This window comes from Anomaloglossus baeobatrachus, chromosome 1 (assembly GCF_048569485.1).
Source record: "Anomaloglossus baeobatrachus isolate aAnoBae1 chromosome 1, aAnoBae1.hap1, whole genome shotgun sequence".
NCBI lineage: Eukaryota > Metazoa > Chordata > Amphibia > Anura > Aromobatidae > Anomaloglossus > Anomaloglossus baeobatrachus.
In genome coordinates, this window is record NC_134353.1 from 420,552,131 (window position 1) to 420,568,821 (window position 16,691).

At 48.6% G+C, this 16,691-nt stretch overlaps 1 protein-coding gene across 1 annotated transcript in view; it reads left to right on the forward strand.

Moving 5' to 3' along the window:
- GIPC3 (GIPC PDZ domain containing family member 3) overlaps positions 1 to 16,691 on the forward strand; it is a 388,184-nt gene that overhangs the window by 123,653 nt on the left and 247,840 nt on the right. The window contains exon 2 of the mRNA XM_075337861.1: positions 2,428 to 2,613. Coding sequence (XP_075193976.1) covers positions 2,428 to 2,613 — 186 coding nt within the window. The remainder of the gene's footprint in view (positions 1 to 2,427; positions 2,614 to 16,691) is intronic.

Consider the following 16,691-nt stretch of genomic DNA (forward strand, 5'->3'; position numbering starts at 1 on the left):
GTAATGTACCCTCCTGTGAGGGAAGTGAAATTGTTAATTAAACTTGCTATCTTTTCTCTTTTCCAGTTAACAAAATAAACCTCTAGTTGTCCCGTAGCTTGGGGGCGAGCTATGTTTAACCAAGGGGGAATGTGACACCCCTGGACTAGTCAGGTCGTCACAGGGTACTGCACGCTCTTTATCTCTTAAGTGCAGGACTCAACCCCTCTTGGTTCTGGGTTCCCAACTTGCGGCACTGCCTCCATCAGCATCCAAAATCCCAATCACACCTTGCACCACACCCTGTCAGGCACACCAGTGGGCTGTTAAGCTGGAATAGGGCCGCCTACCTAGGGGTCAGGCATGGAGGTGACAAGTCAGTGCAGTGGTAGCCCTTGAGCAGTGAGGAGCTTGGGAGAAGCTGGGAGTTGGAGCTCCCAGGGGAGAAGTAGATTGGGTTGCAGACGGTGGTCTGGACCCGGAGGAGTCAGAGACCCGATCGCGGGATATTAGGACTGGGTGCCTGGCTTAGTCTAGGAGGACAGTCAGTAGCAGTACAAGAGCCGGTCTGGGGCTGAAAGCACGTTGGGGTACTGGACCCTAGGTCGGGGAGAGGCTTCAAGCAACCCGGCAATTAACCTGCGGAGGATAGGGCCTTTATGGACTGTCCCCACGAAGCTTAGACATCGGGGCACTAGCGTAACGAGGGTGATAGGGCTTTCCAACCAAATCAGCCCACTGAAATCCCAAGCATGAGCTCCTGAGAGCACAGCTCCTTCACACCAAAAAGGGGGGTGCGGGGCCCGGACAGCTTCAAGCTTACGGGCCACTTGGCACAGAGGGAGGCTCTGGATCATCAGGCAGTACTGCAGGGGACGGAACCCGGACAAGCTCCCCCAAGAGGGCAGCGGCATCCTGACACTTGGTTTACTACGTTGTTGGCATCTTCTTTCCTTCTGAGTGAGTACCTGAGCATCCCCGCAAGCTTGCGCACCCCTGTAATCCATCCCACCATCCCGGGGCCTTCCCTATCTGTGGAGGGTAACATCAGCTAGCTGCCCCCATTCCATCACCCCGGGTACTCCCAACGACAGCGGCAGTACTCATTATTACCGCACACCACGGATGGTGTCAGAAACTATCTAATCTCCCTGTAAATAACCCCCCATCATGTTATAGTGACCCTGAGTCCCCGGGTCCAGAGTCCCTTGAGCCACGAGCAGCGACACCTGGATCCGAGCAGTTCAACTGCTGCTGGGGCGGTACACGAGCATAACAGTGCTTCATACATATAGAGGTTTGGTTCTCCTGACAATCCTCCACGGCATCACTTCCTTCTTGTTGTGTACTTTCTCTGCTGATGTCATCAAATTGTGCATGTCTGAGTCATAGAGAAAGTGCTGGGCAGGAAGCTAAAGAGGGTTTCCTAGTGTAGGCAGGAGAGCAGTATGAATGTTTTCTGTCCGCTGTGCCACTAATGAGAGTAATCTTACTATGCCTCCTGGTGCCTAGCGATATCGCTGGTGACAGCACCCGCCCCCGTCGGTTGTGCGTCACGGGCAAATCGTTGCTCGTGGCGCACAACATCGTTAGGAGCCGTCACACGGGACTTACCTGCCTAGTGATGTCGTTCTGGCATCCTTTCTAAGGGGGCGGTTCGTTCGGCGTCACAGCGACGTCACTAAGAGGCCGCCCAATAGAAGCGGAGGGGTGGAGATGAGCGGGCGTAACATCCCGCCCCCTTCCTTCCTTCATCATTGTGGGCGGCCGCAGGGTCGGTGATGTTCCTCGTTCCTGGGGTGTCACACGTAGCGATGTGTGCTACCGCAGGAACGACGAACAAACAGCATCCTGCCACAGCAACGATTTTATGAAATTGAACGACGTGTCAACGATCAACGATAAGGTGAGTATTTTTGATTGTTAATAGACGATCAGAGCTGTTACACACAATGACGTCGCTAACGATGCCGGATGTGCGTCACGGAATCCGTGACCCTGGCGATATATCGTTAGATACGTCGTTGCGTGTAACGGGACCTTTAGGCTTCAAGCAACAGACCAGATTGCCCTCATTATAAGGCGATTTTGCAAAGCTGGCATGGGCCGCCCTCTACCTCTAGCCCCTGTGCAGAAACACAGGCGGTATGTCCACCTCACCTGTGCTGACAGTTCATCTTATTTTGAACAAGATGGATTTGAGCTGGGTTTTTTTCAGAGTAAATGAGTTCAGGTGACAATGGGGAAAGGAAGAAATATCTGAATTGAAAGCGGCAAAATTATCTATGAAGATATATTCATTAATATTATAAAGTTTCTCATATTCTCTTGTAGCATTGATTCATGTAATATTTGTTGAAAGTACAGTTACCATTTAAGTATATGAACTAAAATCTAAGATGTTCCTAACTTACATAAATAAGAGGTTACCTTTTTATTTTTATGTAGATTTTGTTCTGCACACTGAACACACACAAAGTGGATATGCAGAAGCTTCTTGGTGGTCAGATTGGTTTGGAAGATTTTATCTTTGCACATGTTAGGGGAGAAACCAAAGAAGTTGAGATCACCAAAACTGAAGATGCCTTGGGCCTTACAATCACTGATAATGGAGCTGGATATGCATTCATAAAGGTACAATTTGGAATTGTTGATTTTTTTAATTAATTAATTATTTTATTAAAATGGATAATTTCTATAATTCCAATAAATTGAATGACATTTTATCATACAATGGAATATAAATATTTGTATTTATGCTTCAGTAAATCTGATAATACAGCACTTGTTTGCAGCATATAACTGCAATATCTTGTGACATTTCAGTGTAGAAACAGAAGATCTATTACTATAATTTTTTTAGTGAAGTAAATTTCCTAGATTGTTCTGTTTTAACTCCTTACCTTCTAAGCCTGTTTTGATGTTCCTGACCGTAATTTTCAAATCTTACATGTAACTTTATGTGATAATAACTTTATTATTATTACCTCTAATCTCAGTGATACTGAAATCATGACATTTTCTACTTCATGATAGTGATTAAATTTAAGAAAGATTTGCTTTATTTATAAAAAAAATCAGAAATTTGGAAAAATGTTTCCTTTTTTTTTACAGTTCGATTCTATTTTAAAGTGAAAAATGGAAGATAACATCTTTTCAACTAAAATTTTGCCTTAAGGCCACTTTACACGCAACGACATTGCTAACGCGATGTCGTTGAGGTCACGGAATTCGTGACGCACATCCTGCCTCGTTAGCGACGTCGTTGCGTGTGAAACGTACGAGCAACCGCTAATGAGTAAAAATACTCACCTTATCGTTGCTCGTTGACACGGTGCTCTATTCCCGATTATCGTTGCTGTTGCAGGACGCAGGTTGTTCGTCATTACTGCGGCAGCACATATCGCTATGTGTGACACCGTAGGAACGAGAAACCTCACCTTACCTGCGGCCGCCCGCAATGAGGAAGAAAGGAGGTGGGCGGGATGTTCGTCCCGCTCATCTCCGCCCCTCCGCTTCTATTGGGAGGCCGCTTAGTGACTTCACTGTGACGCCGAACGAACCACCCCCTTAGAAAGGAGGCAGTTCGCCGGTCACAGCGACGTTGCTAGGCAGGTAAGTAGTGTGACGGGGCCGAGCAATGTTGTGCGCCACGGGCAGCGATTTGCCCATGACGCACAACCTATGGGGGCAGGTACGCACACTAGCGATCTCGCTAGCGAGATCGCGTGTAAAGCGGCCTTTAGCCTTAGATTTTTTTTTTATGTTCACAAGCTGTAATTAGATAAAATGTGCCAAAACATTTTTAGAGCAATTTCTAATAAACGTAAATATAGCCCAAATGTGGTTGGAGTCTACTGCTCGGGCACATGGCACAGAAGCAAGGTGCCCTCTTTGACTTTTGAAGAGCAATTTTAGCTGGTATATATATTGTGGATGCCATGTTAAATTTGCATTGTGCTCAGGGGACCAAAACCCCCACATATGGGCGAGTATACAAATGTTAATGAAGTGGTTGGTAGAGTGACTGACTACATTAAAGCTGGTGTCACACTAAACGACAGCGACAACGACGTCGCTGTTACGTCACCATTTTCGGTGACGTAACAGCGACCTTGTAAGTCGCTGTTATGATCGCTGCTTAGCTGTCAAACACAGCAGAAGCAGCGATCATAAGGTCGCTGTGCTACATGTTCAGAGAGCAGGGAGCCGCGCTTAGCGCTGGCTCCTTGCTCTCCTGCAGCACACATCGGGTTAATTAACCCGATGTGTGCTGCAGCTACATGTCACAGTTCAGAGAGCAGGGAGCCGCGCTTAGCGCTGGCTCCTTGCTCTCCTGCAGCACACATCGGGTTAATTAACCCGATGTGTGCTGCAGCTACATGTCACAGTGCAGAGAGCAGGGAGCCGCGCGCACTGCTTAGCGCTGGCTCCTTGCTCTCCTTGCTACAGTATACATCGGGTTAATTACCCGATGCATACTGCAGCCACATGTCACAGTGCAGGAGCCGGCACTGGCAGCAAGAGCGGAGGCTGGTAACCAGCGTAAACATCGGGTAACTAGGGAAAGGTCTTCCCTTGGTTACCCGATGTTTACGCTGGTTACAGCTTACTGCAGCTGCCAGTGCCGGCTCCTGATCGCTTCATTTCGTCGCTCTCTCGCTGTCACACACAGCGATGTGTGTGTCACAGCGGGAGAGTGACGACCAAAAAATGAAGCTGGACATTCAGCAACGACCGGCGACCTCACAGCAAGGGCCAGGTCGTTGCTGGATGTCACACACAGCGACAGCGACGGGACGTCGCTGCAACGTCACAGAAAATGGTGACGTAGCAGCGACGTCGTTGTCGTCGTCGTTATGTGTGACACCAGCTTTACTTCTGCAGTGATATGTTGGTGCCTGTTAGAAAAAATTAGGTGTTTTGCAAATAACAAGCCATGGATAACAAAAGAATTGAAGCATTTGCTCAACAGGAAAAAAAAGGCATTTAAATTAGGTGACAAAGAGGAAATTAAAATGATACAGCATGAATTGAAGTATAAAATAAAGGAGGCCCAGGAAGTTTTCAGAATCAAACTTGAAAAGAAACTGTCCCAATAATTCCAGGGAGGTTTGGTCAGGAATGATATTACTGGCTGGGCTTAATGTGAGGTCTGTGCATGGGGGAGGAAAACTGGACAAGGCTAATGAGATGAATGAGTATTTCAATAGATTTAGCAATACATGTGTAACACCAACTGACAGAGGATGTGATTCTGGTACAAATTCTGCAACATTGTTATTGGAGGATGAGCAGACTAATTTTAGAGTCTCCGAAAATGATGTGAGGAGGCAGTTTAAGTCACTTAACATTGGTAAAGCTGCAGGGCCAGATGGACTCAGTCCACGTGTCCTTAAAGTGTGTGCAGACCAGCTGTGTACGGTCTTTACACACCTATTTAATGCAAGTCTACAAACACAGAGGGTACCAGTGTTATAGAAAACTTCCTGTCTGGTTCCGGTACCCAAGACTACTTCTCCTGCAACCCTAAATGGCTATCGTCCTGTAGCCTTAATATCTCATGCTATGAAGGCCTTGTAAAGATTAGTGCTTGTTCACTTGAGTCCGAGGGTTAGGACTTTTATTGACCCCCTATAGTTTGCTTACCGGCATAGATTGGGGGTGGACGATGCTATTCTTTCTCTGTTACATACTGTACATTCATTTTTGGAGAATGACGGAACCACTGTGCGAGCGATGTTCTTCGATTTCTCGAATGCATTTAACACCCTGCAGCCACTTTTACTAAACAAAAAGATGACTGATATGAAGGTGGAGGAGGGGATGAGAAATTGGATAACTGACTACCTATCAGATCGGCCACAGTTTGTACAGATGGAAGCAGTTGTGTCTAGCAAATTATTGAGCAGTGTAGGTGCCCCTCAGGGAACGGTGCTAGCGCCCTTCCTATTCACACTGTATACATCAGACTTTCAGTATAAATCTGATTTTTGTCACCTTCAAAAATTCTCGGATGACTCCGTGGTTGTTGGATGTATTAGGGGGGACCAGGGGGATGAGGAAAATAGAAGGGTGGTGTCGAATTTTGTGGATTGGTGCCATGATAACTATCTACAACTAAATGTTAAGAAAACTAAGGAGTTGGTGGCCAACTATAGCAGGAGAAAGATGGAATGTTTACCAATCTCTATTGCTGGTCAGGAGGTGGAGCAGGTGGAGAGTTACAAATATTTGGGCGTCCACCTGGATAGCAAACTGGACTGGAGATGCCACTCAGAGAGGGTCTACAAGAAGGGGATGAGCAGATTGTATTTCCTAAGGAAACTGAGGTCTTTTAATGTATGCAGCAAATTGTTAGAAATGTTCTACCAGTCTGTAGTGGCAAGTGCCATCTTTTTTGCACTGATATGCTGGGGTACTAGTGTGCGGATCTCTGATGCTAATAAGCTGAATTAGCTTATCAAGAAGGCAAGCTCCGCTATTGGCTGCAATCTGGACTCTTTTGAGGATGTAGTGGAGAGAAGAACTCTGAAAAAGTGTATGGCGATTATGAATAATAATGCACATCCATTATATGAACTATTCATGAGACAGAAGAGCACCTTCAGTAACCGGCTAATCCTTCTGAGGTGTAAGAAGGAAAAAATATAGGATATCATTTGTGCCAACTGCTATGGGAATGTACAACAATAACATTAGTGTTACATCATCAAGGTGAATGTCTACTTTATTTCTTCTACTTTCAGTTCACCCGCTGCTGTGTATGTCCTAATCTAATGTATAATGTTCTTCTGTCAACTCTACTGTCTTGTCAATTATGTAATTCATGTTATGATTTAAGTTGTGCTGCTGTGATACCATAATTTCCCACGGGATCAATAAAGTGTATCGTATCGTATCGTATATGATCCAGTTTTTGGAAACTATACCCTTTAAATAAGTCAACTAGGAATTTAGTGAGCTTTTAGCCCCTAAACTTTTCTTACAATTTCCTAGACCCTACAATTTGTACAGCAATTTCACATGGATATGTGTAGCGCCCCACGGGGCAGGCGGTTAACCTACTAGTGCCAGGCCGTCGACGGTCGTCATCACGGGCAACCTAGCCCGGCTTCATTGTCCTGAGGCGTACAGAAAAATGTCGGGGAAGATGATGGAGGTAGTAATGAGGTGAATGTTGTGACACCACCTGCGGTATGCGGCCAGTGAAGTTGGTGCCGCTGCTGTCGCTGTCCTCTGGGGCAGATGGTGGTAGCAGCTATGGATGGTAATGCTCCCCACAGGTGGAGCGGGCCCTGGGAGGATGATGATAAGGCTGGAAACACATCTATGCGAGTAAAATCGGTCCGACTGGGCTGAAAAAAACTCGTCTGATTTTAGTTCACGTTAGGTCCGAGTGCAACGCAAGTGCGATGCTATTTCTGAATAAATTAATGATTTTACTAGCGCGTGTAATGCGTGTGTAATGCGTATTTTTTACTATGTCATCTGCCATTCAGCGCTGCTACATGGCCGCTGACAGCAGACACAGACAGCCATGTAGCAGAGCTGATTAGCCGCTAACAGCAGACACAGACAGCCATGTAGCAGAGCTGAATGGCAGATGACAGCAGACACAGACAGAGCCGCACAATCAGAATGAACACGGGTGAACTTAACCCGACTTCATTGTCATGCTGCGGCTCTGTCTGTGCCGTGTCCTGATTAGCGGTCACCAGTGAAGGGCTCACCGGTGACCACTAATCCCCCGAGTGACTGAAGTTAGCAGCCCTCTCTCATACTCACCGATCCCCGGCGCGGCGCTGCGCTGCACGGCATTCACACTGCTCCGGCGCGACTTTTACTATTTTGAAATAGCCGACCGCTCATTAAACAATCTCGTATTCCCTGCTTTCCCCGCCCACAGGTGCCTATGATTGGTTGCAGTGAGACACGCCCCCACGCTGAGTGACAGGTGTCACACTGCACCCAATCACAGCAGCCGGTGGGCGGGTCTATACTGTACAGTGAAATAAATAAATAAATAATTAAAAAAATGGCGTGCGGTCCCCCCCAATTTTAATACCAGCCAGATAAAGCCATACGGCTGAAGACTGGTATTCTCAGGATGGGGAGCTCCACGTTATGGGGAGCCCCCCAGCCTAACAATATCAGCCAGCAGCCGCCCAGAATTGCCGCATACATTATATGCGACAGTTCTGGGACTGTACCCGGCTCTTCCCGATTTGCCCTGGTGCGTTGGCAAATCGGGGTAATAAGGAGTTAATGGCAGCCCATAGCTGCCACTAAATCCTATACTAATCATGTCAGGCGTTTATGAGACACCCTCCATGATTAATCTGTAAGTGACAGTAAATAAACACACACACATGAAAAAATCCTTTATTAGAAATAAAAAACACAAACACATTCCCTCATTACCAATTTAATAAGCCCCAAAAAGCCCTCCATATCCGGCGTACTCCACGGACCTCCAGCGTCGCTTCCAGCATGAAGGTGACAGGAGCTGCAGAAGACACCGTCGCTCCGGTCACCTCCAAGCAGCAACTGAGGTGAGTAGCGCGATCAGCTGAGCTGTCACTGAGGTTAATCGCGGCCACCGCTGGATCCAGTGACAGCGGGTAACCTCAGTGACAGCTCAGCTGATCGCGCTACTCACCTCAGTTGCTGCTTGGAGGTGACCGGAGCGGCGGTGTCTTCTGCAACTCCTGTCACCTTCATGCTGGAAGCGACGCTGGAGGTCCGTGGAGTACGCCGGATATGGAGGGCTTTTTGGGGCTTATTAAATTGGTGATGAGGGAATTTGTTTGTGTTTTTTATTTCTAATAAAGGATTTTTTCATGTGTGTGTGTTTATTTACTGTAACTTACAGATTAATCATGGAGGGTGTCTCATAGACGCCTGACATGATTAATCTAGGATTTAGTGGTAGCTATGGGCTGCCATTAACTCCTTATTACCCCGATTTGCCAACGCACCAGGGCAAATCGGGAAGAGCCGGGTACAGTCCCAGAACTGTCGCATATAATGTATGCGGCAATTCTGGGCGGCTGCTGACTGATATTGTTAGGCTGGGGGGCTCCCCATAACGTGGAGCTCCCCATCCTGAGAATACCAGCCTTCAGCCGTATGGCTTTATCTGGCTGGTATTAAAATTGGGGGGGACCGCACGCCATTTTTTTTAATTATTTATTTATTTATTTCACTGCACAGTATAGACACGCCCACCGGCTGCTGTGATTGGGTGCAGTGAGACACCTGTCACTCAGCGTGGGGGCGTGTCTCACTGCAACCAATCATAGGCGCCTGTGGGCGGGGAAAGCAGGGAATAGGAGATTGTTTAATGAGCAGCCGGCTTTTTCAAAATAGTAAAAGCCGCCGCAGCAGTGTGAATGCCGTGCAGCGCCGCGCCGGGGATCGGGGAACGGTGAGTATGAGAGAGGAGGGGAAAATGACCGACAGACTGTGAGAGAGGGACAGAGATAGTGACGGGCCGACAGAGAGAGAATAGAGACCGAGAGGGAGAGACCGACTGACAGAGAATAGTGATTGACAGACATTGTGAGACATCACTCGTTTCCAGTGTTTTAGGAAACATGCGAGAAATGTGTTTAGAAAATCGGATGTCACTAGGATGGTGTGAGTGCCGTCCCGTGACATCCGATTATTTACACGCTCCCATACACTTGCATTGGAGAAACTCGCAGTAGAAACTCGCAAAAAAGCAGCATGCTGTGATTTTTTTCTCAGTCCGATTTGGACTGAGAAAAAAATCGCAGATGAGAGCTGAATCATTCACTAACATGTGTCCGATTCCAATGCGAGATTTTCTCGCATTGCTCTACTGCGAGAAACTCGCAAGTGAGAAGCAGCCCTAAGAGTAGTAATGGCGGGTGCCAAGGCGCGGAGTGGCGGTGCGGGTAATAAAGAGACAGAGTCTATGGCTGTGGTTCCAGGTGTCTTTACTCACTTTTTGTGCCGTGCCGCTTACCCAGGTTTTACCAGTCACTTGCTGTGATGGGCTCCGTCGAACCTGAATCCTTTTAGAGATCAGCCCAGTGTGGTGTTAGTGGTCTCCCTCCTTATAGCGCCTGTGCAGTGGATCCCCAGGCTTGAAGCTACGTGGGGACCTGGGTTTTCACGAGTAGTACTCTTGTCCCTATATGCAGGTGCTGCGGTTCCGCTGTGGGATTTGAAGTTATCAAAGGCCTCAGATCCTATATGGCACTGTGCTCTAGGGCGCTGTGTGGCCAGGGAAGCTTGAAACTTTCCCCATCCAAGCAGAATCTGGAAAACCAATGTGGAGTATGATCTTCCCTAGGGTCCTGCCTCCCTGTGTGGCGCCGGTTCTGAGGGGAGCAGATTCACTCTCCTCATGGCAACCGTGTGAACTTCTCCTCCTTCCCACCGGAGCACCCGTGAAACACGTCTGCTCCTTTCCTCTCCTGCTGGAGAACTTTCTAACTGTTGTGTTGGCTCCTGACTTCCCCTGCTGGCTGCACCTCCCCCCCCTCCCAGGTCCTAAGGTAGTGGGACTGGGGCCCCTGTGTGAGGGCATCATGTAAATGCCACTCTGTAGGCAACCCCTTTATTACCCTACCCTAGCCCAGTTCCCAGTGGGAACAGGGGCAACCTGGTGTGTATTTGAGTGTGTAAATGGTGAAACCGTGACTGACTTCCTCAGGATCCGGGTGTAGCATTACACTCAAATTTGGGTGCAATACTCTGTGGCGACTAAAACCTCACTCGTGCACATATGCAGATACCCCGTAAGTTGAAAATATTGTTTAGGCACACAGGAGGGCTCCCAAAGGAAGGGATGCTACTGGACTTTTGGAGCACACTGGTAACTAGAATACATTGTGGTCGCCATGTAACTCTTGCAGCGCCCCAAAGGTGTTTATGTGGCGCCCCTGGGCTTCAGGCGCCACAGGGTATTACACCACTTTTAAGGGGTAATATCTATCCCGGGTCAGGAGTTAGTTAACTGCCGGAGCCTTCACAAAACAACACACACAAAACAATAAGGTGCTTTCCCAGAGGGGGTGGACTAGGGCAGAAAGGGTGGTTAGCCATCACGAAGCATGAGACTTCCACAGTCCACAGGGACAACCACTGAAGGGCAGCACCACTTGGGGTAAGAAGTAGGCACAACTATCTCATTAGAGCAGACTTTCTCGAGCACAGCTTGGGATAATATCTTGCACCGGCAACAGGAGTCGAGTGTTTCTCTTTCTTCGTAGGGCCCGTGGCTTGGAGCTAGAGGCTCAGCCCGGGTTCTGGACATCAAACGGGGGACACTTCACTAGAAAGACTTCCACGGGCACCGGCGGTGACCGCCGACTATCTGGGATTGACTGGAGCCCATCGTGGCAGAGAAAGGTACTCTGGAGCAGCGCCTGAACTACCAGTGAGTAAAAGATTTTGAACCGCAGCCCCTGCCTCTGCCTCTCATTGGCCGTCGCCGTTGCCCAGCGCTGCAGTGCCAACGGGGACTCCAGCGACCCCCATCCATCCTCAGCCATCCTCCCTGGAGTAACCCCGCTCCGCCTGTGGGGAGCGACACCATCCCGGCTGCAACCTTCCCCATCAGCCCCAGAGAGCAGTATCCGCAGTGGTGGCCCATCCCTGGCCACGGACCACAGGTGGTGTCACGATCTAAAAAGACTTTCCTCACCGTCACTACTAACCCCATCCTCCATCCTTCCTCCTGTCCCCTGCCTTCCCTCCCTCCTGTACGTCTCGGGGTTACGAAATTGGGTCAGGCCAGCCCGTGACGACGCAGAGGATCTGCACCCCCGGCCCGGCGACGTGTTTGGTGAAAACCCCTCGACCCCCGGGGTGTTACATTTACACAGCAGAAACCCTCCACAAAGCATTCCATTTTAAATACTACACATGCGGTCGAACCGCTCGGATACGGATATCAATGCCCTTGGCTCGAGGGTCTCCGAACCCGGAGGCAAAGGGTCACACCCGAATGAAGAAGGGGGGTATTTACAGAAGAAAATATATAGTTTGTGACGCCACCTTTGGTGTGTGGTAATAGGGAGTAACGCCGCTGCCGTTGGGAGTACCCGGGGTTATGGAGTGGGGCAACTAGATGACGTTACCCTCCACGGGTAGGGAAAGGCCCTGGGCCCTGGATGGTGGAATGGAGTGCAGGCTCGCTGGTTGCAGGGGTTAATCAGGTACTCACTCAGCAAGAAAGACGACTCTGACAACGTAGTAAACCAAGTCTCTGGGTGCCGCTGCCCTCTTGGGGAGCTCGTCCGGGTCCCGTCCCCTGCAGTACTGCCTGATGGTCTGTGGCCTGCCTCCTGGCACCGTATTTTAAAGTGTTCAGTTGACCCATCAACTTGGAGCTTTCCAGGCCCCGCTCCCTACTAAGAGTAGCAGAGGAGCTTGCACTCAGGAGCTCACGCTTGAGATTTCAGTGGGCTGCATTGCTTGGAAAGCTCTATCCCCCTCGTTGCGCTAGTGCCCCCAATCTCTGAGCTTCGTGGGCACAGTTCATATAGGCCCTGTCCTCCGCATGTTAATTGCCGGGTTGCTTGAAGCTTCTCCCCGACCTAGGGTCCATGTTCCCCGACGTGTCTTTGGTACCAGCCCGGCTATTGAACTGCGGCTGCTGGCTATCCTCCAAGACTAGCCAAGCACCCAGTCCCAATCTGCTGCGTCCGGGTCTCTGACTCCACCGTCAGCGACCTAGTCTGTTTTTCCCCTGGGAGCTCCAATTCCCAGCTTCCTCCGAGCTCCTCACAGCTCGAGGGCTACCACTGAACTGACTTGTCACCTCCCACCTCCCTGCCTGACCCCTAGGTGGGCGGCCTTATTCTTGCTTCGCAGCCCACTGGTGTGCCTGACAGGGTGTGGTGCGAGGTGTCACTAGGATTTGTGGATGCTGGTAGAGGCAGTACCACAAGGTGGGGACCCAGAACCATGGGGGGTTGAGCCCTACATGGGGAGAGAAAGATTGTGCAGAACCCTGTGATGACCTGACTAGTCCAGGGCGTCACACACATTTCAAGGAATCCATCTAAGCATGTAGTGAACTTTTCAGATGCACAGGCCCTTCACAACAGTTTTTTTAACTTTGGGCCATAAAAAAAATAAAATTAATGTTTTTTACACAAAAATGTTTTGTTTTTCTTGTTTTCCAACTGTAGTGTATGTTATATATAACTTATAGATTGTAATGACCTGCGCCCCGAATGTACTGAGGACACACGTCTGGCAGCGGGATTGAGGCACACAGGAGCACTTTATCACTTCAAATGTCCATGCAATTTATTCAAGCATGTCATAAACCACAGTTCATTTAAACATATTACAGGAACATGCCACTATTTCCAGTCTGTTCCAATAGTGAGTATATCCGCAAGGCTTCATACACATAGCGTCCCAGTGCAGGCATCCCAGCCTTTACTCACTGACCTCTCAGCTGTATCTGAATGAAGACATATATGGCAGTCTTCACTTGCTGACACCCAGTCAGCTCACAACCCCCTTCTCCTGGGGTTGCCTAGTCAGGTGTCACAGCACACTCCCCACATGGTCTCACCATGTGCTCCAGCAGATCCGTTTCCTTCCAGGACCCTGATAGACAGCCATGTGATCACGGCCAGACACATGACATCCTCCCAGACACACCCCTGGGTGGGAGGTATGTGGATGGTCAATCCCGCCCATCACTTCTGGCCATCCCATGAATCTAGCTCTGAAACATGTTATCAAACAGACGTGTGGAGCTACAAGACCCAGCGAATACTCCAGGTTCATGGCAGAGGTTCTCTGTGACACATACCAGCCATTTCCAATATTACCGAGTGCCATCTTACAAGATATACTGCCTATACTGTGATTAAAGCCAATATTCACAATATAATAGACACATATAGGGGAACAGAAAAGGAAGCAAAAAAGGACAAAAAAAATACATCAGTAAAACAAAGACCAAATAAGTTATAATGCCAAGATTACTAAAGTCAAAGGCCACATCATCAAGGGAGATCCAATTGGCCAACTGCCCGGAGGATGGATGAGAAAGCGGAAGTGGAACAGGGACGCCAGAACTCTGCCATAACGTTCCTGGATGACGCAGTGGCAAGATAGTGGAATGAGACTGGTCCCCAGAACATGCTGTTCCTGGGACCGCGACATTGATAGAGGAAGAGATGGAGCAGCTGTGCAGGAGAATGCAGACGCAGTTCCTGTTTATACTGAACCACTGGAGGGAAGAGATGAGGAGCCTATCGATGGCGGTGCAAGCCCATGAGATTGAAATCCCACGTGAAGAGAGGGTAAGCGGTTACCCAGTCCCTACTGATTACCCAAATCCGGCCACAGCGGCTGAGGGATCCGGACCACCCCTGCTCACGGTGAGCACTCCACCGTCACCTACCCCATCCTCGGCGGACGCCGAGCTGCCCACACCAACCCCGGCAGTGGAACCTTTGGTGCCTTTACAAGAAGCTCCAGCTGCGGAGATCCCGACCATAACCCTCATTCCAGTCACGACAGTGGTCATTCAGACACCAGCCAGACCAGACTCGGCCGCCTCACCTGGCCCGTCCTCAGAGGCGGAGCACCCTAACCTTGCAACCCCGGCTGCAGAGCAGTTGGTCTTTCTACTTACAGCTACGAAAGCGGAACCAGTGGCCTGAAAAACTGCCAGACCTGGTAGACATCTACAACAACATCCCAGTGAGATCTACCAAGTGTACCCAAGCATACCTGATGAGAGCCCGCCCGGGAAGACTCCCAGTGGACTTGGAGATGGAGGTTGAATTGCCTGAAACCTACGCACCCGGAGAAGATTTGGACTCACTTCGCCAAGCCCAGTACAAACAGATTCAGAAGTGCATCAAGGAAAGCTTGGATCAAAACCGGGAGCAGCAAGAAAGAAACTTTAACAAAAGAGCTAAAGCAACCCCTTTTGCTCCTGATGAAATCGTGCTTAAAAGAAAAAGGAGGCAACACAAATTGGATGATCAGTGGGAGAAGGAGCAGTATGTGATACAGCCATCCAACTTTGACAACCAAAAAACCTGTTTGATCAGCAAAGATCATGGGAGAACTACGGCTACAGTATCTAGGGACCATCTGAAGAAGTGTCCAGAACCTTTAAGTAGGATCGAAGACCCTCAGTCCCAGCCTCCAATGGTGGAAGGAAGAAAGAAGGTGATCCATACCATTCTAGGTGATTTTCCAGAAGATTGGCCTATGCAAAATGGAGCAGTAATAGTCCCTGTGTTAACATTCCCACAAACCGTGGAAGAACCAGAGCAGGAAAGGCTTACTGACACTGCACCCACTACAGCACCAGTCCCCTTGCCACGAACACGTAGTGTTTTGCCAGTTACACCCAGCACAGAGGGCGAGGAACCTGTAGGGAGTGTAGCCACTTTACCAGAAGGGGATGAGAACCCAACATTAAGGAGATCAACTCGTGTAAACTTTGGTCAACCTCCACGGAGGTACAGAGAAAAATGTTGAAAAATGTTATAATGCCAGTAGTTTTACGATGCCATAGAACTGTTAGGTATCGGTGCTTTCGTTTATTGATTTTCACAGTTTGTTGTTTTTCATATAGATATCAGCAAATGAAAGTATGAATAAATAATTGAAAATGAATGAAGAAGGTACCTGATTAACAGCCAAATTCCTTTTCACTTTGTACACCCGGTACAAGGACTCCGTTATATTTTATAAGTATATATGAGTAAATATGGACCATGGTCACAGGACTGGCGTGACCGGCATGAACTTGTGCATTGTGAATAGTTGCACTTCCTGTGCCAACCAGAGTTGTCTAAAGATAACACCCGGGACCTTAACCTGGTCATGGACCCGCGGATAGGTTTCCAGGGGTCAGGTTGTTTGGGTGGCAGGTTATTGGGTCCGGGACATAGGGACTGGACTGTCACAGGAAGGGGCTGCAACGGAGTAGGTTGAGCCTCCGTTACCATTAAAATCGGTAGCGTCCCACTGTTGGACGATGAACTCTTACTAGTTAGTAACGTTTAAGAAAAGTGCCTCCCTTGTATGGGATGAACCTGTTAATAAATGCTTTACTAATGTTACTTTTTCCTTTTTATAAGGTTAAAACAAAATAAACCTCTGGTGTCCTGTAGCTCCGGGATGAGCTACGTTTAACCAAGGGGGAATGTGACACCTTCTGCACAGTATGCGCATCCTCCTTGGTTACGAATTCCTGACCTTTGGTGTTACTAAGAGCAGAGCCAGTCAAAACCCTAGGAACATTCTGCACCCCACCCACCAGACACACCATTGGGGGGCCTAAAGGGAATAGGGCCTCCCACTTGGAGGACCTCCCGACGAAGCGGTTGCGAAACGCACGTTGAGGTGCAGGGCAGTGTGCTTGGCCAGGTTTATCTCCGGTGGGTTTACTATCACCATTCCCTCTGGGGGAAAAGGATTCTTGTCCACATGGCTTTTACATGATATTAGGTATCCAATTGTTACTGGTTTTGATCTCTCTATTGAATCAGCGGTTTTCATTTACTATGTACATGGGTAATAAGGCAATATACTGTCCTTCTATATAACTGTGACTGTGTGCTATAACCAGCATTTGCATTGTGCATTCAGAGGCACGGTTGCATACATAACTGTTGATGTTCTTAAGTGTATGTTACAATTTGCATGTGCATATATTATATATCATATGGCCTTTGTGCACTTTC